The following is a 23,244-nucleotide window of genomic DNA, read 5'->3' on the forward strand; positions in this document are numbered from 1 at the left end:
TCAAGAATCATAATCCCCTGTGAATATAACTTTCACGGACGAAATGGTTCATCATTTGGTCTCTCTGTTTCATGAAAACTTTTCCCATCAAGTGACGAACAACAGAAAATCATTGCAGAAGCTTTTTTTTGTGTACCCCCAAAAAATCATGCCAGTTTACAAAACATTTTACATCCAACCAAACGGACGAGAGAAATCTTGAAGCGTTTTACATCCTACCCCGAAACAAACCGTGAGAATTCCTCCAAGTAAAATTTTACTTGGAGATTGATTTATCCCATTTTCTCAAGGTCCAAGATTGTCACCATCAAAGTTTCTAGCTTCCTTCCTTGGTAATGCATTACTGTTTCTAGAATACATTCTTCGGATTTTATTAAGCCTTCGTGATTGCTGGACGATGATGCTTGCTGTTGAAGAACTTTCACTCAAGATGACCTCGTAGCCATCGCGAAGAGGGTCCATTCCTTCAGTTAAAAATTGCCAGAATAAGCCACCTGCAGCCGCCCCTCCGCCACTGGCCGAGGAGTAAATGGTTGAATAGACAGTATTGAACAACAGGTCTCTCTGATTCATGTTGAAGCCGGGATCTTTTGATGATTTCCCGAATTCTGTAAATAGAAGGGGTTTTCGAAGAATCTTCTCTGCATCCTGAATGTGGCTTTGGAGCCAGTTGATCAAGAATGAAAGTTGAGCTTCTTCACTTTGGCCAGCTAACCTATCCATCCATCCACGAATATTCAAGAATTGTCATAGTACCATGTTTTAAAAGACTCGGATCAGTTATGAAGACAACAAAGATTGGGAGTGCCAGTTACCATGCATCCGGATACGAGTGAACCGTGGCAAAATCAATATCCTTAATTTGATTATTTGCTATGAAATCTGTTCCTGCTTGAAAATTTGGATTTAAGTGCTGCTTTTGAGCATTCGATGATCCGTAGAACCCTTCAAGCCCAGCTCCTAACAAGTGATTTCTGTCTATGGACTTCAGGAACCAACCCATTTCTGAGATCCAAGCCTGCGAACGAGTGCAAATCAAGTGAGTAATGAATCAACCTCCTTTAGCGCATGCCAATTCTATCGACCTCCTTTTGCATAAAACAAATGGGATAATATCAGAAACCTTCCCTGAGGTTTCTCTTAATATCACTTGACACCCCTAAAGTTTTAAAAATATCATTTACCTCCCTTACTTTTGTTATTTGTGTAACAAAATTTTTAAAAATCCTAAACTACCCTATCACTTGCTAAATAAAAATGTTCCTAAACCACTTTGTTCACTTCAAGAAAACCATCACATCAAAAGCAATCTCTTGTAGTACCACTACATCACAATTCTATACCCCATAAAAATATAAATTTGAAATACAAAAATGATATTTGAAAAGAAATACACTTGCATTAACTTAATTCTATATGCTCAAAATCGATTTCCTATAAATTTACATTTTTTTCCAACATCTTCTTAACCCTTTACTCAAACCATTAAACTATACCAATCATTATAAAAATCAACCCAAAATAAGCAAATAAATCATACTCCACTTTATCACAATCACAAAAAGTAAAAGATAAACAAAATTTAATTTATTATAATTTACAATAAAATATTGCATATTTATCCAAAAAATATGAGTAAGAGAGAATGATGGAGAAAAGGGAAAAAGAAGAATGTGACTTCTGTTTCTTTAATTTTTGAGCTTCATTTATTTGATATGTTGTGAATTATGTGCCAAGTGAGAGTTAATATAGTTATTTTACAATTACTAGGGGAGGTAAGTGATATTTCTAAAATCTAGGGGTGCCAAATAATATTAAGAAAAACCTCAAGAGAGGTTTCTGATATTATCCCAAAACAAATTCCAGTAAGCGATTGAAACTTGAAAGTACAATTATAGTACGAAGTTAGCGCCCAAGTTTTTCTTATCTTTTGTCTTTTATTTCTCCCTTCCAAATTTTGTGTAGTTCCAAGGTGCAGCCCGTGACTCTTTATGGGGCCAGGTTTAGTGCCCGTGGCTTCTTTTTGTAGGACGCCTGGTCACAACTAACCAAGACATCTTCTGAGGCCCAGGCCTAGCCTAATGTAAATAAAACAGAAAGACAAAGTACTAGATCCACAGTAAATTGTGACCAGTCATTTGGTTTGTTAGTCCACCACCAAGACTTTTGGTCTTGATTATGGGTGAAAGGTCGAGGGTTTAAACCTTATCTTCTATCGATCACTATTTGTGACTTATCACTTTAGTGACTTCCTTTGATGGTGTTTTCCATCGGTTAGCTTTCCCCTCCCCTAGAATAGGATAGAGTAAGTTATACAAATGTTATCGTTGTTGAGAAAAAAAAAAAAAAAAAAAAACTAGATCCATAGTAAATTGTGAGAGAGTGTGGACCTCATAAATTATTCACAGGGACGGTTATATATCCTCAATTATCTCATACTTTGATTAACACTGCTTGTAATTTCTTTGGGATGTGGGACATGATGATGAATTTCATTGATGGGAAAAAAAATTCAAAATACAAACTGCTGCCCACACAAGCCTAGCTATCAATGTTGTCAAAGAGATATTATTGATCGAGTGATTAAAATTGAAATCCCAGAACTAGATTCATGTCTCTTTGTAGAATTAGCTATCAATGTAGAATTAGCTACTCTTCCTATTCTTTTGCCATGCAATGTACCCATGCCCATGCTAATGTGGTGAAATAAGACAATTATGTGTCCTCTGTTTTCCTGATAGACCAATAAAAGTGTATACTTTGAAGACGTTCAACTATACTGTAATGACCGAGCTGGAGTCTAGTTATTTGACGTTAGGAAGTTAGTTGTAGAAGATATTCCAAATAACAGATTGCATGTGTCGGTTAATTGATCGAGCATGTGAGTCCTTTCATATTGCATGCGTTAGTTATATTGTTAGAATACCAGAAACTAGTATAAAGCAGAGGAGGAAGAGAAGGGATGTAGTTTTTGGATGTAACAATTCTCATTTCCCGTCTATACTATCTTAGTCTTCCCCTGCTCTCTCTTCTCATTTCCCCTGTATCTGCATTTCTCTCAATTTCTGTCTTGAATCCGTCCCTTGTTGGGCAGGTCCAGTACAATTGGTATCAGACGCTTGCGGTCCTTGGATCTGCAAGCTCAGCTACCGAATCTGTAGCTGACTATGGCGGAGGGCACCAGAATGAAAGGCTTCGAGGAACAACTGAGGAAGCAGGATTCTCGGATCCAGGGCATCCTTGAAGCCAATGCAGCTGAACGACTAGCACTGGAAGAGAAATTGGCAACAAATCACTCTGATATGAAGGCACTCTTGGAAGCGAACTCAGCTGAGATGAAAAATTTCATGGTTTCCATGAATGCTCAATACACCGCTTTTGTGAGAAGCTTGCAAAGCGACCGAGGGATCTTAGGAATTTCACCAGACAATACGGAGAGGCAACCTGTCCAAAGGCCTCAGAGAAACTTGGAGTTGGGGCTATCCAATCAAGGAGAGAGGAATTTCCTACCTGTAGGGACTCCTAAGGTGGAATTTCCCAAATTTGATGGCTCTAACCCCAGAGAATGGGTCAGGAGATGTGAGAAGTTTTTCCGTTTATGTCGCATTCCTGATTCGCAGCATATGGATTTAGTGGAATTGCATCTGGATGGGAAAGCTAGTATTTGGTATCAAGGTTTCAAGATGGACAAGGGGGAGTTACGATGGGATAGATTCAGCCAAGAGTTTTGTAGTCGATTTGGGAATTTAGGGGAGGATGACGTTATAGAGGAGTTTAACAAGCTTCATCAAACTTCCACAGTAATTCACTACCAAGAATGGTTTGAAGAGCTGCGAGCTGCCGTGATGCTCAAGGTCCCTGGTCTTACTGAATCATATTACATCTCCAGTTTCCTAAGTGGCCTAAAGGAGGAGATTAAGTCTGTGGTCAAGATCCACAAACCTGCGACCTTGCAATCAGCATTTGAGAAGGCGAGATGGCAGGAGCATTACTTACAGGTTATGGCTAAGCAATCTAGGATGGCTACAAAACTAACTCAGGTTACGGAGACAATACAGAAGAAGCCTGCACATCAGATGTTTGATAGCAGCAACAACAAAACTACTCCCCAAGGCTCTAGGAGGATTACCCCCACTGAGTTCCAGTACAGGAAGGATCACAGTTTATGTTTCAAATGTGGAGAGAAGTTCTCCCCTGGGCATGTTTGCAGGAATAAGGGAATTCATTTGCTGCTAGCAGATGAGGGCGAGGCTCAAGTAGAGGAAGTAGTAGATGAAGAGGATGAGGTCATTGAGTATCAAGGCAACAAGTATGGCAGGGATATTACACTATCCCTCCACTCAGTTTCTGGCCAATTGTCTTCCAGTACCATTAAGATGTTGGGAGATTATGGTGATCAAGAGGTGTCAATCCTGCTGGATGGAGGTAGCACCAACTGCTTCATAAAGCCAACTATTGCTCAACTCTACCCTGAAGCTGTTAAGAATCATAAACCTTTTAAAGTCAGAATTGCTGATGGGAAAGAATTAGTTTGTGAGCAATGGATTCCTGGTATGAAGTGGATGATGCAAGGCCATCATTTTACTCACAATGTGTATGTACTAGACTTGGAACCGTACGACCTGATTTTGGGGGTTGACTGGATGAAGTGTTATAGCCCCATGACTTTTGACTTTCAAAAGTTGTCATTATCATTTGAGAAGGAGGGTGAAATGGTGTTACTACAAGGGGATTCCCACTCTGCCAAGGTGTTGATGAAGCAAGGAGTATCAGCCCAGAAGTATTGCAGAAACAAAATCAGAACAGCCTTGCAACACTCTTGCATGATACGAGTACAAAACTCACAGGTAACTACTGTGCCCAAAACACTCACTCAATTACTTGCTCAATATGATGACATATTTGCTGCACCTACAACTTTACCCCCCAACCGTAGCCTCAATCACCAAATACCTTTGAAACCTGATGCTAAACCTTTCAAGATTAGACCCTATAGGTACCCCCACAGGCAAAAAACAGAAATAGAAAGGCAAGTCAAGGAAATGTTGGCCATTGGTATCATCCAAACCAGCCATAGTCCTTTTGCATCCCCAGCCTTAATAGTTAAAAAGAAGGATGGCACTTGGAGGTTATGCATTGACTATAGACAACTTAACAGCCTCACTATCAAAGACAAGTTTCCCATCCCAATCATTGATGACCTCCTAGATGAACTGCAGGGTGCCAAAATTTTTTCAAAAATTGATTTGAGGTCAGGGTACCATCAGATAAGAATGCACCCATCTGATATCCAAAAAACAGCTTTCAGAACCCACTCTGGCCTCTATGAATACTTAGTGATGCCATTTGGCCTCACTAATGCACCAGCAACTTTCCAGGCTCTAATGAACTCGGTATTTGAACCTTTTATTCGAAAATTTGTGCTAGTGTTCTTTGATGACATTCTAGTTTACAGCCCCGATTTTGACTCCCATCTCAAACACCTCTCCCTTGTTCTTGACACCCTCAGAAATCACTCATTATATGCAAAAATGTCTAAGTGTTCATTTGGGCAAGATAGAGTAGAGTACTTGGGGCATATAGTTACTGGTGAGGGAGTCTCTGCTGATCCTGCAAAAGTGGAAGCTATGCTGTCCTGGCCATCTCCTACCACTGTTAAAGGTTTAAGGGGTTTTTTGGGACTGACAGGATACTACAGGAGATTTGTGAAGGGATATGGGAAGATCGCTAAACCTTTAACTAATCTGCTAAAGAAGGATGGTTTCGGGTGGGATGAACAAGCTGAGCAAGCTTTCCAAGAACTCAAACATGCTATGACTCAAGCTCCTGTACTAGCACTTCCTGATTTCCTTGGAACATTTGTATTGGAAACCGATGCTAGCCAAAAGACCATTGGAGCAGTTTTGATGCAGCAAGGTAGGCCTATTGCTTTCATGAGTCAGGCACTTGGACCCAAAAATCAAACACTGTCCATATATGAAAAGGAATTATTGTCATTGATTACTGCAGTAGGGAAATGGAGACACTACTTGCTAGGAACTCACTTCATAATCAAAACTGATCATGAAAGTTTGAAATACTTACTGGAACAAAAAATCACTACACCTCTCCAGCAAAAATGGTTAGCAAAGCTGATGGGACTAGATTATGAGATCCAATATAAAAGGGGTAAGGATAACTTGGTGGCTGATGCTCTATCTAGAAGGATGGAAGGAAGGGATGAAGGGTCAGGTGGTGAGGAGGTGCAGGTCCATGCCATTACCACAGCAAAGCCATTATGGTTAGCAAGGGTCTCTAGCAGTTATAATGGGGATGAGAAGGCCAAGGAACTACTGACTGCACTAGCGGTAGACAAATCTAGTGTGCACGATTACACATACCATCAAGGGATTATCAGGTATATGGGAAGAATGTATATTGGGAGTAACTCAGAATTAAGGGCTCAGCTCATCAATTGCATGCATGATTCTGCAATTGGAGGGCACTCGGGGAACCAAGGAACATACCAGAGAATGAAGAACTATTTCTACTGGCCGGGCATGAAAAAGGATGTGGAATCTTACGTACAGGCTTGTGACATTTGCAAGAGGAGTAAAGGGGAGCATTGCTCCTACCCAGGGTTGTTGCAGCCATTGTCAATTCCTGAGCAAGCATGGCAGGAAATTTCTATGGATTTTATTGAAGGACTACCCAAATCATATGGTCATAATGTCATTTTTGTGGTGGTAGACAGATTTACAAAATATGCTCACTTCACCTCCATGACTTCTCACTACACTGCTAAGAGTGTGGCTCAGGTATTCTTCGACCAAATATTCAGGTTACATGGGCTGCCTAATGGGATTGTATCTGATAGAGACAAAGTGTTCACTAGTATATTCTGGCAAGAGCTTTTTAAGCAAGTAGGGACTGAACTTAGTTTCTCTTCTTCCTATCACCCTCAGTCTGATGGACAAACTGAGAGGGTGAATAGGTGTCTAGAGACTTACTTAAGAGCTATGTGCTTGCAGCAACCAGGCCATTGGAAAAGGTGTTTACCTGCAGCTGAATGGTGGTACAACACTAACTTCCACTCCAGTTTGCAGATGACTCCGTTCCAAGCTTTATATGGCTACAAACCATCCCAATTGAGTTTGCACTCAAGTGACACTCCAGTTGCTGCTGTGGAGGATTGGATAAAGGAAAGGGTAAACTGGAATACATTGCTCAGGGAAAATTTATTGCAGGCTCAGAACCGAATGAAGCAGTTTGCAGACAAACACAGAATAGATAGGTCCTTTGCTGAGGGTGATTGGGTGTATCTCAAGCTGCAGCCGTATAGGCAGACTACGGTAGCACTAAGGAGGAACTTGAAGCTGGCAGCCAAGTATTATGGCCCATATCAGGTGGAAAAGAAGATTGGGTCAGTTGCTTATAGGCTCAAGCTTCCACAGGGTGCTGCTATTCACCCTGTTTTCCATGTTTCACTCTTGAAACCAACGTCTAAGGGAGCTCCTATCAGCAATGAATTGCCACAAATATCGGAGGAAGGGCTCTACACTACTGCCCCCACTGCGGTTCTAGACAGAAGAATGATAGACAGGGCTGGTCAGCAGGTGGAGCAGGTCTTAATTTGTTGGAAGAACATGAATGAGGAGGATGCTACCTGGGAGGACTTGACTGTTATACAAAGCCAATTTCCATCCTTCAATCCTAGAGACTAGGATTGTTTGAAGGGAGGGCAACTGTAATGACCGAGCTGGAGTCTAGTTATTTGACGTTAGGAAGTTAGTTGTAGAAGATATTCCAAATAACAGATTGCATGTGTCGGTTAATTGATCGAGCATGTGAGTCCTTTCATATTGCATGCGTTAGTTATATTGTTAGAATACCAGAAACTAGTATAAAGCAGAGGAGGAAGAGAAGGGATGTAGTTTTTGGATGTAACAATTCTCATTTCCCGTCTATACTATCTTAGTCTTCCCCTGCTCTCTCTTCTCATTTCCCCTGTATCTGCATTTCTCTCAATTTCTGTCTTGAATCCGTCCCTTGTTGGGCAGGTCCAGTACATATACGTATGAAAAGAAATAAGAAAATGAGGAGGTATAGTTGAACATTCTGAACCTGTATAGTTTTGCCTGATGCATCTGTGGTGCACCTTGGTTCGTTCATAAGCTCCCAAGCCATTATTGTGGGATCATCCGTGTAAAATACTCCCGTGATGCTATTTTGTCTGGTTAGAACAGCCTGGCCAAACACGGGAACTCATGGCTGATAAATATGTTCTCGTTACCACAATCGTGAAAATAGTAATGCGGATAGAAATGCTAAAATCAAAAAATTTTGTTCTTTGCTACTTTGTCCGTCTTATCTATTATACTGACTAATTACGAAACACAAGAATTCTTAGGAAAAAAAAAAATCTTTTCCAACGAATGTGAATAGAAGAAAACGATGACAATAAAATGTTTGGCTGCACCAACCTTGATGTGATCTTTATAGTAGCCTTTGACAACAGCATTTGTGAAGAAATCATCATCAGAATTCAGATTCTCGCCTTTACTTCTAGCCCAGTCTACATACTGCTTCTTTCCTCCAAAATTGTCATAATTGTTTACCAAGCTTAATATCAGCCTTATTCCGTACTTTCTTGCTTCAGAGATGACAAGGTCCAATCCCTTCAACAAATTCGAGCATGCGCTCTATATTATTGTCTTCTAGATGCTAAAGCAAGTTGGTTAATTAATAACAAAAAATGGACAAATAACAGAAACGGGGCTGACCTGAAACATCTTTTCATTGTAATTGCCAGGAGAAAACTGCAAAGGGAAATCACCTCCATCATTAAAAGCCCAAGTTCTTGCAACAGTAAGGCCATGGCTAACAGCTTCTTCAAATGCAGTAGATACTTTGTTTTGCTTAGATGGGTCAGAGCCAAAGATCATCAACCAGTAGGCATTGAAACCATTTGCATAGAATGGACTGCCATCTTCTAGAAATTGTACGCCTTCAGTTCTGATAAATTCATCTTGTGCTGAAACTTCTGAAGAGGTTCGTCGGTTGTGGATCAAGAACAGAAAAATAAGAAAAAAGGGACCGAAGTGCTTCTTCATTCTTCTTTTCTGACAGTGACCAGCAATGGGAGATTTTATACACAGTAATGTAGTAAAACTAGTATGTTTCCTCAGGTGGAGGAAGGATGAACTTATAAACTAATAAAAGTGGAGACGACAATTACAAACAAACAAATGTTAACAGTTCTCTGCTGTGTTATATTGTTGTCCAACCTCGATGCTTTTAGCTTGGTATAACCCCGCCCGAATCTTGCTTTCCTTCCTTGGCAAAAGGTAACTCCCACGGGCGATTCTTGTACTGACTTGTTTCTGTTGTGAATATACCAGAATCAACATTTTGCTCGCCTATCGTAGTAAAATTCCTAAAACATCACCATTAAATCATCAATTATACGGAATCTGATACCTGTATACCCTGAATTTTTCTTTCCCTCTTTAATTCTAGTCATCCGCACAATCCCATTAAGCTAGCACAAAGGAATACATGTAATTTTGGATGGAAGCAAGTTGTTTGCAGAGCCTAGTATAGTGAACGACAACATGGATAATTTGATAGATATATATAGGTTCGTTAAAATTGACAGAGATAGGGTGTTTTTATTTATTGTCGACGTTCAACATTTTTCCATGTACAAGATGAAATTTTGAGGGGCGATATATAATCTATTTGGACACATATGGTATGGGATCCTCTTATTATGTGTATTCAGTATTTCTATAATTATATTTTATTGCTTGGATGATGAAACTTTAGGGATCTTCCGATGTTGATTCTTAAGACCAAGAAAGTTATATATATATATATATATATATATATATATATATATATATATATAAAGGGTTTCTTATTCACAAACGAGAAGTTATGAAATATATTTTAACCTATTAAAATTCATCTCCACAGTCCATCAATCTTACTACACATTAAAAAATAAAACATTATTCTAAAAAAAATATATGATTGTATCTATCATAAAAATATTTTTCAATTACCATTTTAATTTTTTTTTATTTCATATACATCACATCACAAGCAATGCTATAATATTATTATAAAATTTTTGCCCAAATAATCCTTTATCTATAGACATTCAAAGCTAATTTCAATTTAGAAGTAAATGTAGTTTGACGGTTGGATAACCGTTGCTATACAATTAACCATTCTGGAAATTTGCAGTGACCAAATTCGGATTTTTCCTTTTCTATTATTATTATTATTATCCCATGTTGGACGCTACGTGTTACATATAAGGCAAAATGCAAATGTTTTTGGGTTTTCCCTGTTCTCTTTTTTCTGATTACATTTCCTTAAAAAAATATTCTCAGTGCAACCAAGCACACCTTCTGACTAACACTACTATATTTTCATTGTGGAAATAGGGCGGGACGGTCATCAGTCCTGAGCAGTTCATGGCCATGATTTGGCCAAAAAATTTTCTATGATCCAGATAACAATGAAGTTTATAAAATTTTGTATTAAAATTACACATTATGTAAATAAAGTTACATCGTGTGTAATCAAAATTACGGCGTTGAAAATGGCCAAAACCGTTGGGGCGGTACAACCGTCCGTGCCCCTTGTCCATTGTTAACAAGTTATTAGTGACACTGACAAGCTAGAACGCCGACTGGAGTAGTGTCAACTGCACTGGAATAGGACTGAACAGTAAAGCTTCTGCTCGCTTCACACTGGTGTACTGTTATGGCGGCCAATGCTGTTTTCTCTCAATTGCCCTCTATTGGATCAACAACGGACATTGCTATTTCTTCGCCTTCGTCTTCAGTGAATGGGAAAGGTCAGGCCCCGTCGTTTGGACTCTGTAAAGATCCTGTCTTTTTTATTTAAAATTTGTGGGTTCTTCTCTGTTTGTAGAATATTTGGTTGGTTTTTCCTTTTTGACTTGTCTTTGAATACATTCCAAGCAATGGGATGAGGAGGAGACTTATTGCTTCTGATTGTAAGTAATGGGGTTTAACGGTTTTTTTTTCATTTTTTTAAAGATTTTAAAAAAAAGGAAAGAAATCTTTTTTGCTCTTTAAGTGGGTCTGATGAATTTAGCATATTAGCGTTTGGAGTTTTGAGTACATTCCTGAAAGCGTAGATTATTTAGTCGATGCTTTTATCCTTTTATTTCAGAATTAGTAGAGTTTATCCCCTCTAATTCGAAATCTTTATGCTTTTGTAGTATGCATCTTAACGTTATTTTCCTGTAAAAATATTGTGGATAAATTCAATTAGCATGAATTTTTTCAGCTCAGTTAACTCATTAGGAAGCATCTATAAATCATGAGTCCTCTAGAGTCTCGAAGTCTGTTTTGTTTATATCCTGCTTTTGTATATTTGGACTTGGAAGCCTTCTATTTCTTTCCTCTTTTGTCATTTTTATTGTAGAGTGAAAATCTAGAAAGATTTATGAACTAATATGCTTGTTATTCTAAGCACCATCAGTTGGCCAATTCTCATTTCAAGCAGATTGTTCTTGTTGTAGTAGGCCTTTACAAATTTTTATAAAGATCATAACTAAATTGATTGCACGTCATACATTACATTATCTGAAATTGGATTTTCAAATGTTTAGAAACGCCCTAAAGTGAGTTGGATTGATGCTGCTAATCATGTCTTGGCAAAGATCTGTCTCACATTCAAAATTTGTCCAAATGATGGTCCAAAATTTTCGTACTTGTGTTCTTTTTGATATTCTGCTGTTCCAGCTAATTCAGGTCTGAAGGATTTTCTACACATTAATGATTTTGATAAAGCCACGATTTTGAATATTTTGGAACGGGCAAAAGAGATCAAGGCACTGATAAAATCAGGGGAGAGGACATATCTTCCATTTAAGGGTAAAACAATGGCTATGATTTTTGCCAAGCCATCCATGAGGACAAGAGTTTCATTTGAGACAGGGTTTAACTTGCTTGGTGGTCATACTATATACTTGGGACCAGATGATATCCAGATGGGTAAGCGGGAGGAAACCCGTGATGTTGCTCGTGTTCTGTCTCGCTATAATGATATCATTATGGCTCGTTTGTTTGCTCATCAGGTATGCTGGTGAGACACCTCTCCAAATTTTTTAGACTGTATGAGAATCTTCAATTTTCTCGACATGTAGAAATTTTAAAGAAATGAAAATCTTGCTCCACATATATGATAGGCATTTCGAATGACCCTTATGATCCTGCAGTAGTTGTTTTTTCTTTACATTGCTACTCCCATCTTCATCGAATGAAGTTACTTATTAAGCCAATTCTGTTGAAAATATGCAGACAGGAGATTGTGTGTCCTTTTTTAATGTAAGTGGTAGGTCTCAAACTCAGGGCCTCTCACTTGCATTTGATTTTCATCATCTTCCATAATATTTTGTCCATTTGTTGTGTGAATTTACTTTCTTTTTCTTCTTTTTGAGGATGCTAGTTCTGCTTAGTCTAAAATAATGTTTATCTTTTATGCCGACAGGAAAAGTTAAAAGTAAAAAGTCCAAACCAACTACATTCCCCCATATATAGGAGCTCCTGAAAGACAGTGCAAAATTTTGAATTGGGTGATGTAAAAGCTTCAGTTCACTTTTCTTTGCTGATTCACAGTATTTAGAAGGGCAATGTTGATTTCTGAATTCAATTATATACATTTACCTGAGGTTAATTACTCTGACTTCAGGACATTCTTGAACTGGCTAAGTATGCAACTGTTCCTGTTATCAATGGCCTGACAGATTATAACCATCCTTGTCAAATTATGGCTGATGCACTGACCATCATTGAGCACGTTGGTCAGCTGGAAAGGACTAAGGTGTGCCTCTTCTATATGCTCTTTTACCTGGGCACTTATTTGGTTGTCAAATTAAATTTCTCAATAATCACTCATTTTGTTGGATAATTGAATATTCCAGGTTGTTTATGTTGGAGATGGAAACAACGTTGTGCATTCTTGGCTGCTGTTGGCATCAATTGTTCCTTTTCATTTTGTCTGTGCCTGCCCTAAAGGTTTTGAACCGGATTAGGAGACAGTTAAGAAAGCACAACAGACTGGAGTCAGCAAGATTGAGATAAGTCACGATCCCAAAGAAGCTGTTATAGGAGCTGATGTTGTGTATTCAGACGTTTGGGCTAGTATGGGTCAAAAAGAAGAAGCTGCATATCGCTGTCAACTATTTCAAGGATTCCAGGTATATAACCATGATTACTTACTGCCTGACCTGTAAAGCTTGACAAGTGGACCGCATTAGACCACAATATGAAGCCTTGCTACCATTTTAAGGCATCTTTTAAGACGTGATTGACTATGAGACTAGTCAAATTCCTAACCACCACCTGCAGGTATCCATTCTTCTTAGATAAATCGAGTTCTATGTTTTTGGCTTTAGGAAAAACATAGTTTGAGTACAGCCACATGGCAGAACTGAATAACTGGGAAAATATATTGCTAACTCAAAGCTTTACAAATTTTTGAACGCTATGGCTTGGATGGTGTTAACTTTTAAGTTCGCCAGGTAGCGGCTGAACTTTTCAGACGATACGATGCTAGTAGGATGAGCTACTTAAGATGACAAATATGCGCTACTTGAGAGTGATGAGTGTCTGTTGCGACTATATCTCAAAAAACAGCCACAGAAGCTCTTACAAACGCATGTGCATGAGGACTATGCGGCAGAATTATTTATGTATTTATCAGCCAGATGAGAAGATGTTGATAAAACATATTAGCATAGTTAAATTAGTAATGTTGTTCGCCAGCATGTTTATATGATGGTCTTTCTGCAATGGCAGAGCTGCTGCCCAGCAGTCAGCGCGGTTGCCAAATCAACAGGGTCAATATCACATGATTTAAGTTTTGATTATTACAAACTAAACAAAAATGTGCACAAAGATTACATTAATTTTGTTTGTTTCTAGATTTAAAGTTGTTGAAATTGTTTCTTGTTCAAGTGGTATTTTTACTTTTCAAATATTGGTCATGGTACTAATTTTATATATTTATGGGTGGCAATGTGAGAGTAGGTTGGAATTTTGCCAAATTTTAGTTGGTGCAAATGTGAGGCAAAGTGAAGAGTTTTGAAAATTTACAAGCCTAATTTTGTGTGTGTGTGTGTGTTTTTTTTCCCTGTGGGGGAAAGAGGGGAGGGGGGGTCGGGGATGCGAGGCGTATCTCTGTAGCAACTGATACTTGCAGCAAACACAGAAAAGGTAATAAAAGATTGGACAAATCAGAAAACTAGCAACATGGATATTTCCAGCATTCCGCTAAAGAAGGGATTGTGTTGTGTTACTTTCGATAATGGTTGTTTTACAGAAATATCTGTGAAATGGAAATAATCGGAAGAACCCAAGAAGCATTTGAACACAAATATATACTTCATGCTTTTTCTGAAGTGTGCGAGTCCAATGCAATGTACTTATTTTTGACGCGATATCTACTTGCAGGTGGATGGGGAACTGATGAAAGTAGCTGGGCCTAAAGCTTATTTTGTGCATTGTTTACCGGCAGAAAGAGGTGTAGAGGTCACGGATGGTGTTATGGAAGCTCCAAACTCCATTGTCTTCCCCCAAGCTGAGAACCGGATGCATGCGCAAAATGCCATCACGCTTCATCTGCTTGGAGTATGAATTTTCTTAGTCAAGGGACTTCAATTGATCCATATCATTTAGTTGACCCTTTTTCATTGTTCTTTCTCAGTGCAATTGGAAAACTTAGCCATGTCTTCCTCTGTGGTCTGTGTTTTTCTTTTTTTTCCCTTGTTAAACTCTTCTAAGAAAAGCTTAAATGTAGCGGGAATAATTATGTGGGTACGAATCGAGTACCTGTCCTATCCACTATTTGGTTGACTCGACCCGCACCTTGCGAGTCAACTATTTTCTGACCCTTATTCATTCCGCATGTCAGCGGATATCCTGTTATGAGATAGGGTCGAGTAAACGGATACCCGATCTGTCCCATTTATCATTCAATTTTTTTTAAAAAAATAATTTATACTAATTTAATTTTATAATTTACATATTCATCTACGATTTAATAAAGATTTTTTTCTCAAAAAAAGTCTCCCATCAAGAAACAAGAATGCGAAGAAAATACAAGATAAAGGAAAAAAATTAAAAGAATTCAAAATCAATAAAAGTTTGAAATAAATAACACATTTTTTAAAATATATGTTCTACATTAATTAAACTCTTTTTTATAAAACATAAGATTATGACTTTTATAAGCGAATCTTGTAAATAAATTATAATCTCTCATATTTGTAATCTCATATTTGTAATGCAATTTGTTCAATAAAATTACTTATTAACTTTAAATTATTATTTTATAATATGTATAAAAATTAAATATATATATATATATATATATATATATATATATATATATATATATATATAGAGAGCAGATAAGGTATCCGCAAATTTTTAATTATGTGACCCTAATTCGCCGCGCATCTTAACAGATACCTAAAGTGTATTCCCTATGGGTTTTTGATACACTATTTTCTATTTCAAATGAAGTGTATTATATGATATCTTAACTCATAGAGCCATTTGTGCAAATTCAACATCCGAAATTCCGAGGTGATCAAAGCTTCAGGTTCATTGGGGGTGAGGCTTAGTTAAACAAAATAGTTATGTGGGCCTTTGAGGTTAAGCCGCGAGTCTTTTCTCTGCGACCGTTACAAACTTCTTCCATTGTGAATCCAATTGTCTCTACATTGTGAAATTACTAGAATTTGCATAAAATTGCCTATTACTAGAATATCGTAAATATATCTACATGGTGAGAGGAGATTATGGCAAATGAAACGAGGGCAGCTACAATTACAGTGCTGGCACCATCTCTCGAATCTTTGTTCACCTTTCTTCGGAGTTGAATTTGTTCCATGCAGCCTGCATCTCGAAGGACTAATAGATTAGATGAACAATCACACATTTATCAAACAAATTGATGGGAGAAAGGTCACAGAAAAAAAAATTTTAAATGAATCCGGCAAGACTTCGAAAAAGGTTAAGGTGACCGTATAAGAGGGTGATGCTAAGTCTCAGTGACGGAAAATGGCTACATGACACACCGCTTTGCAGACTAATTGTTTTTCTCCCTCAAGCAACAAGTCTCAAATTTGGAGTCAAGACTCAGCATAGAAGAAAAAACATGCACCTTGAGAAGATCAAAGACTTTTTCGCATATGTACTTTTGCTGGATGCTTGCCCCCCTTTGCTGTAACTTGTCAGGATGAACATAAAGAGTTGCCTTCCGGTAAGCTTTCTTCAGAGCATTAGTGGTTATAATCTCTGTCAGGGAAATTGACTGCCATCCACTGTTTGGCCCTAGAATCTGTATTCAGTGAGAGGATTATCAGCCAATGCCTAATACAATCAGCAATTAGAAGGGCAACAACTAACTCCACATGAGAAGAGGCAAATCATATTAAGAGTCAACTAGAGTTGAACACTTCTTGCATGCATTCACATCCACCAAGACACCGAGGGAAAATAGTGTCATTGTAAATCACGTATGTAGGATCACACAAGAACTTCAAGCATCACAGCAAGGAACGTACTAACTTAACATCAAAATGAGATCAATTGGAGTATTTTCGCAGCAGTTTTTAATCAATTTGATGCAATAGTGAAGTTTGACAACTTCCAAAATCGAGTTAATCAGAGTTTTGATTTTTTTTTTTCCAATTTTGAAACTGGAACATCGCAAGACCAAAAATGAAGAAAACACTGATGCAACAAGGAAGCTGAAAACATACGTATTGGAGAGTTGACAGCAGTGCCCGCAAGTTCCCCTCCTTCCCACTGGCCCATCGCTTAATATCTGCATCAAGAGTTTCTGCTAGTCTCTGTATTTCAGGAATACAAACAAGCTGGTGAGACAAAATGCATAATCTTTTATAGGGGAGGTCAAATAGTAAGGGAGAATTATTACATTTCTCTCGGCTTGCTCTCTCTGAGCAAGAACATCTCGAAGGTTCTTCTCTGCAAGGGCTTTTGCCTGAAAAGCAGACATCAGAACATTATCATAAATAAGTAGGCCAAAGTGAATGTCCAGTATTCTTAAAAATTATGAATACAACAAATGCGTACCGCTCTTTCCATGATTCTCTGATGTCGCTCTAACCTTGCTTTACGTCTCTGAGCTGATTCATTATTGGTCCCATCAAAGCTCTCTAAATCCTGTCGGATATACATGTATCAACCACTGGAGATGCAAGTAGATATCACACTTTAAGAGAAATGACAATTTCATGAAAGACACTCACAGATGAAGAAAAGCTGTGTTTTAACCCATTAACTCTGGAAGCACCAGAAAACTTTCCAGAAGCATTTCTTTCTGCCTGCGTTCTCATCTCACTGGTAGTCTTCTGGGACAATGCTTTTTCGAGAGCACGCTCACGAGCCTCTGCAGTAGCTCTCTCTACTGCAGCACGTTCTGCCCTAAGCTTGGCATCAATGGAAGAAGCTTTACCTGTTGGCACCTTTGGCCCAGAAGACTTCTTCTCAAGCTTTTCCCGTGCTTCGGCCATTGCTCTTTGTCGAACTTCAGCAGTTGCTTTGTCCACAGCAGCTCTCTCTGCCCGTTCTCGGGCTTCAGTAAATGCCCTTTCACGAGCTTCACGAATTGCTCTTTCAACGGCTATTCTGTGTTTTTTCTGCTCTCTTTCCCTCTTGTTTACTTCAGTACTTTTAAGGCAATCCTTTGCTGCCTCTTCTTTTTGCACATTTTCTCTGATTTCCTTATCTTCCTTCGCAAAGGTTTTGCATCCATTCTCCTCATTATGTTCTGTACTTTGGCCTGTTTTCATCTCAGTATTAGTTTCCACATGTTCTTCCCATTTAAGCTCCACAGGGAATTCAGAATTTCCTGGTTCCTTTTGGCTCTTGATGCACTCTCTTTCTTCGAGATGTAATTCAATAGTATCTTTTTCATCATCTTTCTCATGAGCAATGCCATCCACATGGACACTTTCTGCATTTCCCCCAGATTCATGAACTAAACCACCACCATTTGCTGGATTGATGCCAGATTCAAATCCTCTGTCAATTTCTTCACTTTGTTTTTGCCCATACACTTTGTCAACCAACCCAGCACAACTTTCAGTTTTGATAGAATTTTCGGATTCATTGTCATTGTTGTGAATTTGTTTCTGCCCATTCATGTTGAAATCAAAATTTGATGAATCTTTAATTTCGGAAGGAGCATCATTTGCCTGTTCACCATCTACTGTGTCCTCTGTGGTGCAATTGGAAATGAAAACAGTTGTAATAGCTGTCTCTGCGTCCTTTGACAGTTCTGCCTCACAATTAACCTGTGTAAAACCAAAATCTGCTGTCTTTTCAAAAAAATCAACAACCTCAGAGACATCTCTTATCCCGCTCTCCATTGTATGCACTTCTTCACCCTTCAATGTGGATGCCTCTTCAATGTCCTGGGGTGCTTCCGCATCCTCTTCGAACTCATAAAAAGATTCTGGGATCCCCACTTTGCGAGCCTCCTCTTCATTGTTTCTTCTTTCCTGTTGATTATTTTGCTCACTGCAATTTTCTACTTCAGATCTGCATGGCTCCTGAATGTCATCTGGGTTGACACTCTGATCATTGTTGTATGCATCAAAATCCGTATCAAGACTCTCCTTGTAAGCAGCCTCCTGAAATAAATTTGCCCCAGGATTTTCCGCACTATCTACTGTTCGGTCCCAGGAGTCACCAACTTTTTGAACGGAGTTACCAACTTCTTGAACCTCTTCATTGACTTCTATCTTCTGGTGCACTGAGCTGTTATCAGCATCTTCATCCATACCATCCTCTTCTATACTTTGGCAACTCCCTGCAGATCTTCTATCCATTGCTTCCCATACATGCTCTTCCTCTGACATATTCTGGTTTTCCTCTCCATTAACAGATTGCGTTGATCTCTGCCCATCAGTTTCTTGCTTATAATAACCTTCCAACCTATCCTCAGAATCATCTTCCAGTCCCTTTCTGCTACATACACAGCAAGTGGCCCTCTTTAGCGCATGTTCATTACCAAACCATAGATGAAAATCTTCCGGCTCAAGGTCAACTTCTTCATCCACTTTGCAATCTTCTTGTCCGCACACATGAATATCCTCCAGTTTTTCCTCTCCTTCCTGATCAGAGGATCTTTTCTCTAGCTTCAAGAAGTCATTTTCTTGCAAAAGATTCCCCAACTTTTCAGGCTCAAAGTGTCCTTCACTTATTTTTTCGTTAAAATCCTCATGCTTCTCCTTGCATTTTTGCTCTTCAACTAAATTAGCTCGTCCGTTTTTAGTTACTTCATCTGCTTGGGAAAATATCTGGGTTTCACTTACTTTGTCTTTGTTAGCAAACAGAGATGACTCAGAACCGTCTACATTTTTTTTCAACTCCTCTGACCTTCCAAATGCATTTAACTTAGCCTCTGTATCCCCAGACTCAAGGATTCTGTTAACAGCATTTACTTTCTCACTAGCATTCAAGTCCACGGTCACCTTAACCAGCTTTGGCTCTTCGATGCTATGTTTTTCTTTATCCAAAGTTTGAATAGTGCTATTCCTCTTACCTACCAGCTCAGAGGCCAAAGCTGCCACTCTATGCTTTCCATTGCTAAGCAGTTGAGAAAACCACGTTGCCACCCCATTTTCCTCAGCTACTTCAACATTTTCACCATTTATTGCCACCACACCCTGTTGACCTGTAGAAGACTCCTCACAATCTTTGAAGGGTAAAGCAACTTCACCATTTCCAAATGCAAGGTACTGGTCACCTCCACAGGAATCTAGCATTTCATTATCTACACTTCTACATGCTTCATTCACATTTTTCTCTCTGACATTGTGTAGTTCCTGAACATGCTTCATTTCCCTTGCATCCTTAGTTTTTAACCTCCCCTTAGAATGCAGTTTAGAACCTTGGCCAGAATCTCTTTTTCGTTCCATTATTTCCTTCACAATTCTTATGCTTTCTTGGGCCTGCTCTATGGCTTTTTTTAAAGCAGCTGCAGGGGCAGCAGCAGCTGAATTTACGTCAAGTTCCTCATCAGAGAAAGGAGTTGAATAAGCACCAGTAACCTTTTCAGAAGCCTCGACTTTTTTAGAATTTGATCTGTTGGTGTGCCCCTTGCTATCAAACAGATTGGCTGAAGAACTACAAGGTGGAGGCACATTATAAGGATGTGACTTCATGCCAGGTTTCTCCATATTTGACAGTATATCGCTCGAATTGGATGCATCCTGATAACATTCGCCTTTATCTTTAACCAAACTTTCAGAAGCTTGTATCGTAGGGAGCTGCCATTTGGCTCTCCTCCCAGATTTTTCTTCAGATATGTCAACATTTGAGCTCCTATTATGATTAACTTCTAACTTAACTTGGGGCATTGCCTTATCCTTTTCTCCTTTTTGCTGACGATCACTGCAGTTCCTGTTATGATTAACATCGGATTTGACTGAAGGAATAGCCTTATCCTGTTCCGTCTTTTGCAGACAGTCACTGGAGCTCTGGTTACGACTAACTTGTGTTTTCAATGGGGGCATTGCTCTGTCCTGTTCTGTCTTTTGCAGACAGTCACTCAAGTCCTGGTTATGACTAACTTGTGCTTTCAATGGAGGCATCGCCTTATCCAATTCTGTCCTTCGCAGATGATCAAAGGAGCCCTGTTTATGATTGCATTCTGCTTTAACTTGAGATAATGCCTTATCCTGCTCTACCTTTTGTAAACGGGCAGTTTCATCAATAATGCATGTAAACCCAGGAACAGCATGGAGTTGAGCTATGTGTGTAGTGCCGCTGGAACCATCTTTCCTCTGTTGGCCAGTCTTATGATAAGACATATTAAACTGCTTTCCACCATCAACAAAATCCTCAGATGCTTCAGAAGAGTGGCTTTTATTCTTCTCAGAAGAATTAAAACGATCTGATCCTTTTAGAGGAGGACACGGGTCTGTTGAGATCCTAAAAAAGTCAAAAAGAAAACTTGACCTAGTAAGATAAGGTGACAAGAAAATTTTAGAAGAAAGCCTTGGAAGTAACCAGTACTTGTATGTGATCTGACAAACAGGTACATTGCTACAGATAATCACTGTAAACCTGCAACCCCAGCATCCATATAACATCACTAGATGCTTCAAACACATGCAATAAAAGCTGCTCCCTTCCTGCCTTTTGCCCTATCCCTCTAACAACACAGAGAAAATCACCCCAGAAATGCATTCATTGTACATAAAATATGCACTTTTAGTTTGTCGAGAAAAATGATAATCTGCTAAAAATCTTATTTCATAAGAAGGTTGTCAAACACCTGTCCCGTGTAAACCATAAGCTTTCTTTTATCAGCTGAACAACACCTCACATTAGCGAAAAACAAGATGTGTAATTAATTCTTCTAAACAACATCTCACATTAGCAAAAAACAACAAGATACGTAATTAATTCTTAAAGCAACAAGATAGAGCAAAAACTATCAAAACCTCCAGCTACTGCAACAACCAAAATCCCAAGAATCAGGCTTGAAACAGCAAATTTAAACTTTTCATAATCGCATAAACCTGCCACATAATCAAACTGCACAGGAAAACCTTCTAATACCTCAACATCTGAAAGAAATAATAGCTTACAGGATATTATTGAGACACAATACCCATTTTGGCATGACCAGGCCAAATTTTCCCTATTCTACCAAATGTATAAAATATACATCATTCCAACAAGGTATCATTAGAAACACATTGACTAACAATATTCCAGTTCAATCTGCGAGCTGCAACAAAGGAAAATCTATTATAGCACTTTCCTTGAAACGAAAAGTCCACGACTAAAACACAAACAAAGACAGAGAGAAGTTAAACGAGAAAAGTTCCAGTTTTTAGCAGGAATGGAGAAGATAAGTATCAGTATAATCTTCAAGATTTAAATTTGCTATCAGCAGCCAGTAAGGTCAGCTAAAGAAACTCTATCATTCTCAACATTTCAACAGAAAACAAGAAAAAAGGAGGACATTTTTCACTTCTTCCTGGGAAGATAAGCAAGACCCTTCAACAAACTAAGCATTACCTCAAGAACCCAGAAGGGAAAGGACAAACAAAAATTCAACTCTAATATCCACAAAACAAAAAAGCGAAATATAAAAATTACCTAGCTTTAGCTTTATCGCGCTTGACTTTTTTAACCCCATTAAACAACTCTTCACAAGGCGGCACAGCCATAGCTACATCATCACCGCCAGCACCACCACCAAAGCCTCCAAAAATGGTCGAATAGTCCAGCTTGCTATCGGAGCTCCGAAACCCACCAGGGCCATGTCTTTCGTCCAGGTCCGACAGGTCAAGAACCGGAATAGAACTGCCACGTGTACCATTTCTGCCACCAAAAATTTCAGCGTAGTCTTCAGCAGCTACTTTTCTTGAGGCAAATCCTGCAACAGCTCCGAACCTGGGTTTAGAGCCACCCAGCAAAACGTCGTCGTAGGCGTCTTTACCGGAAAATGACAAGCCATTGCTGTTAGCACTACTGGCATTAGAAAGCTTTCTTCTGTGATGAAAAAAAGGCCCAGTCAAAGACTCCATCGAACAAAAATTTCTTCGAGCTTTAGCCTGGTTTTTTCTCTTCTGGTAAAAACGCGTTTTTCAAAGTTTCTCTGATTTATTATTATTATTATTATTATTATTTTCTTCCACTCTTCTTCTTCCTCGGTGGTCTGTGTTAAGCCTCTGCAGGGAAAACGCTGCCCTGCAGAGCCAGACAAAAGGCGGAAGAGAAAAAATGAGTGGGGTTAGAATAACAAAATGGAGAAATGATTTTAAGTGCTTGCTCGCTGTATTGGGGCTGTGCTGGCATTTGGCAAGCAGGGAGTGACCGGTTTTGCCGGTGGGGGAGGCAGTGTGGCCCCTATTTGAGACATAACGTCGCCGTAAGGGTATTTTTGGAAATTCGGATCCCACCCCCTTTTGTAGGAATTGTGCATAGGGCTGCAAACGAGTCGAGTCGAATCGAGTTTTGGATTAATCGAGCCGAATCTCGACTAAATTTTACCAAACTCGAATTCGAGCTCGAGCTCGACGAGCCGGTAATTTCGAACTCGAGCTCGAAAAAAAAATAATTATTTTATTTTTTAAAAAATAAATAAAATAACATTTTTTAATAAATAATAAAAATATTAAGGATATATATGTAATTTTACTATTAAAATAAAAAATATATATAC

The 23,244-nt window shown here is 38.8% G+C and overlaps 2 protein-coding genes and 1 pseudogene across 2 annotated transcripts; 1 reads left to right on the top strand and 2 right to left on the bottom strand.

Moving 5' to 3' along the window:
• Nucleotides 1-91: 91 nt before the first annotated feature.
• LOC113713198 (mannan endo-1,4-beta-mannosidase 7-like) lies at nucleotides 92-9,277 on the bottom strand. Its single transcript, XM_027236856.2, has 5 exons — nucleotides 8,763-9,277; nucleotides 8,463-8,657; nucleotides 8,104-8,226; nucleotides 816-1,018; nucleotides 92-715 (listed from the first exon to the last, which is right to left on the bottom strand). The coding sequence occupies exons 1-5, from the start codon at nucleotides 9,090-9,092 to the stop codon at nucleotides 286-288; spliced, it is 1,281 nt and encodes a 426-aa protein (XP_027092657.1). The 5' UTR covers nucleotides 9,093-9,277; the 3' UTR covers nucleotides 92-285.
• Nucleotides 9,278-10,560: 1,283 nt separating this feature from the next.
• LOC113713704 (ornithine carbamoyltransferase, chloroplastic-like) lies at nucleotides 10,561-14,761 on the top strand (annotated as a pseudogene).
• Nucleotides 14,762-15,615: 854 nt separating this feature from the next.
• LOC113713477 (uncharacterized) lies at nucleotides 15,616-22,808 on the bottom strand. Its single transcript, XM_027237204.2, has 7 exons — nucleotides 22,176-22,808; nucleotides 17,306-20,996; nucleotides 17,130-17,219; nucleotides 16,972-17,037; nucleotides 16,796-16,885; nucleotides 16,195-16,371; nucleotides 15,616-15,926 (listed from the first exon to the last, which is right to left on the bottom strand). Exons 1-7 carry the CDS (start codon nucleotides 22,604-22,606, stop codon nucleotides 15,891-15,893), a joined length of 4,581 nt encoding a protein of 1,526 aa, XP_027093005.1. The 5' UTR covers nucleotides 22,607-22,808; the 3' UTR covers nucleotides 15,616-15,890.
• Nucleotides 22,809-23,244: the final 436 nt, after the last annotated feature.

The sequence above is a fragment of the Coffea arabica genome, chromosome 10c, assembly GCF_036785885.1.
Source record: "Coffea arabica cultivar ET-39 chromosome 10c, Coffea Arabica ET-39 HiFi, whole genome shotgun sequence".
NCBI classification, from domain to species: Eukaryota; Viridiplantae; Streptophyta; class Magnoliopsida; order Gentianales; family Rubiaceae; genus Coffea; species Coffea arabica.

Excerpts from the sequence above, each read along its gene's own strand:
- LOC113713198 (XM_027236856.2), bottom strand. The coding sequence starts at position 9,092 with ATGAAGAAGCACTTCGGTCCCTTTTTTCTTATTTTTCTGTTCTTGATC. Across the intron at positions 8,227-8,462 it reads ACTATAAAGATCACATCAAG|GCTGTTCTAACCAGACAAAA; the intron begins GTTGGTGCAGCC and ends GTGTTTGGCCAG. Across the intron at positions 1,019-8,103 it reads CATCAGGCAAAACTATACAG|GCTTGGATCTCAGAAATGGG; the intron begins GTTCAGAATGTT and ends ACTCGTTCGCAG.
- LOC113713477 (XM_027237204.2), bottom strand. The coding sequence starts at position 22,606 with ATGGAGTCTTTGACTGGGCCTTTTTTTCATCACAGAAGAAAGCTTTCT. Across the intron at positions 20,997-22,175 it reads CGCGATAAAGCTAAAGCTAG|GATCTCAACAGACCCGTGTC; the intron begins GTAATTTTTATA and ends TGACTTTTTTAG. Across the intron at positions 16,886-16,971 it reads GAGAGCAAGCCGAGAGAAAT|AGACTAGCAGAAACTCTTGA; the intron begins GTAATAATTCTC and ends CCTGAAATACAG.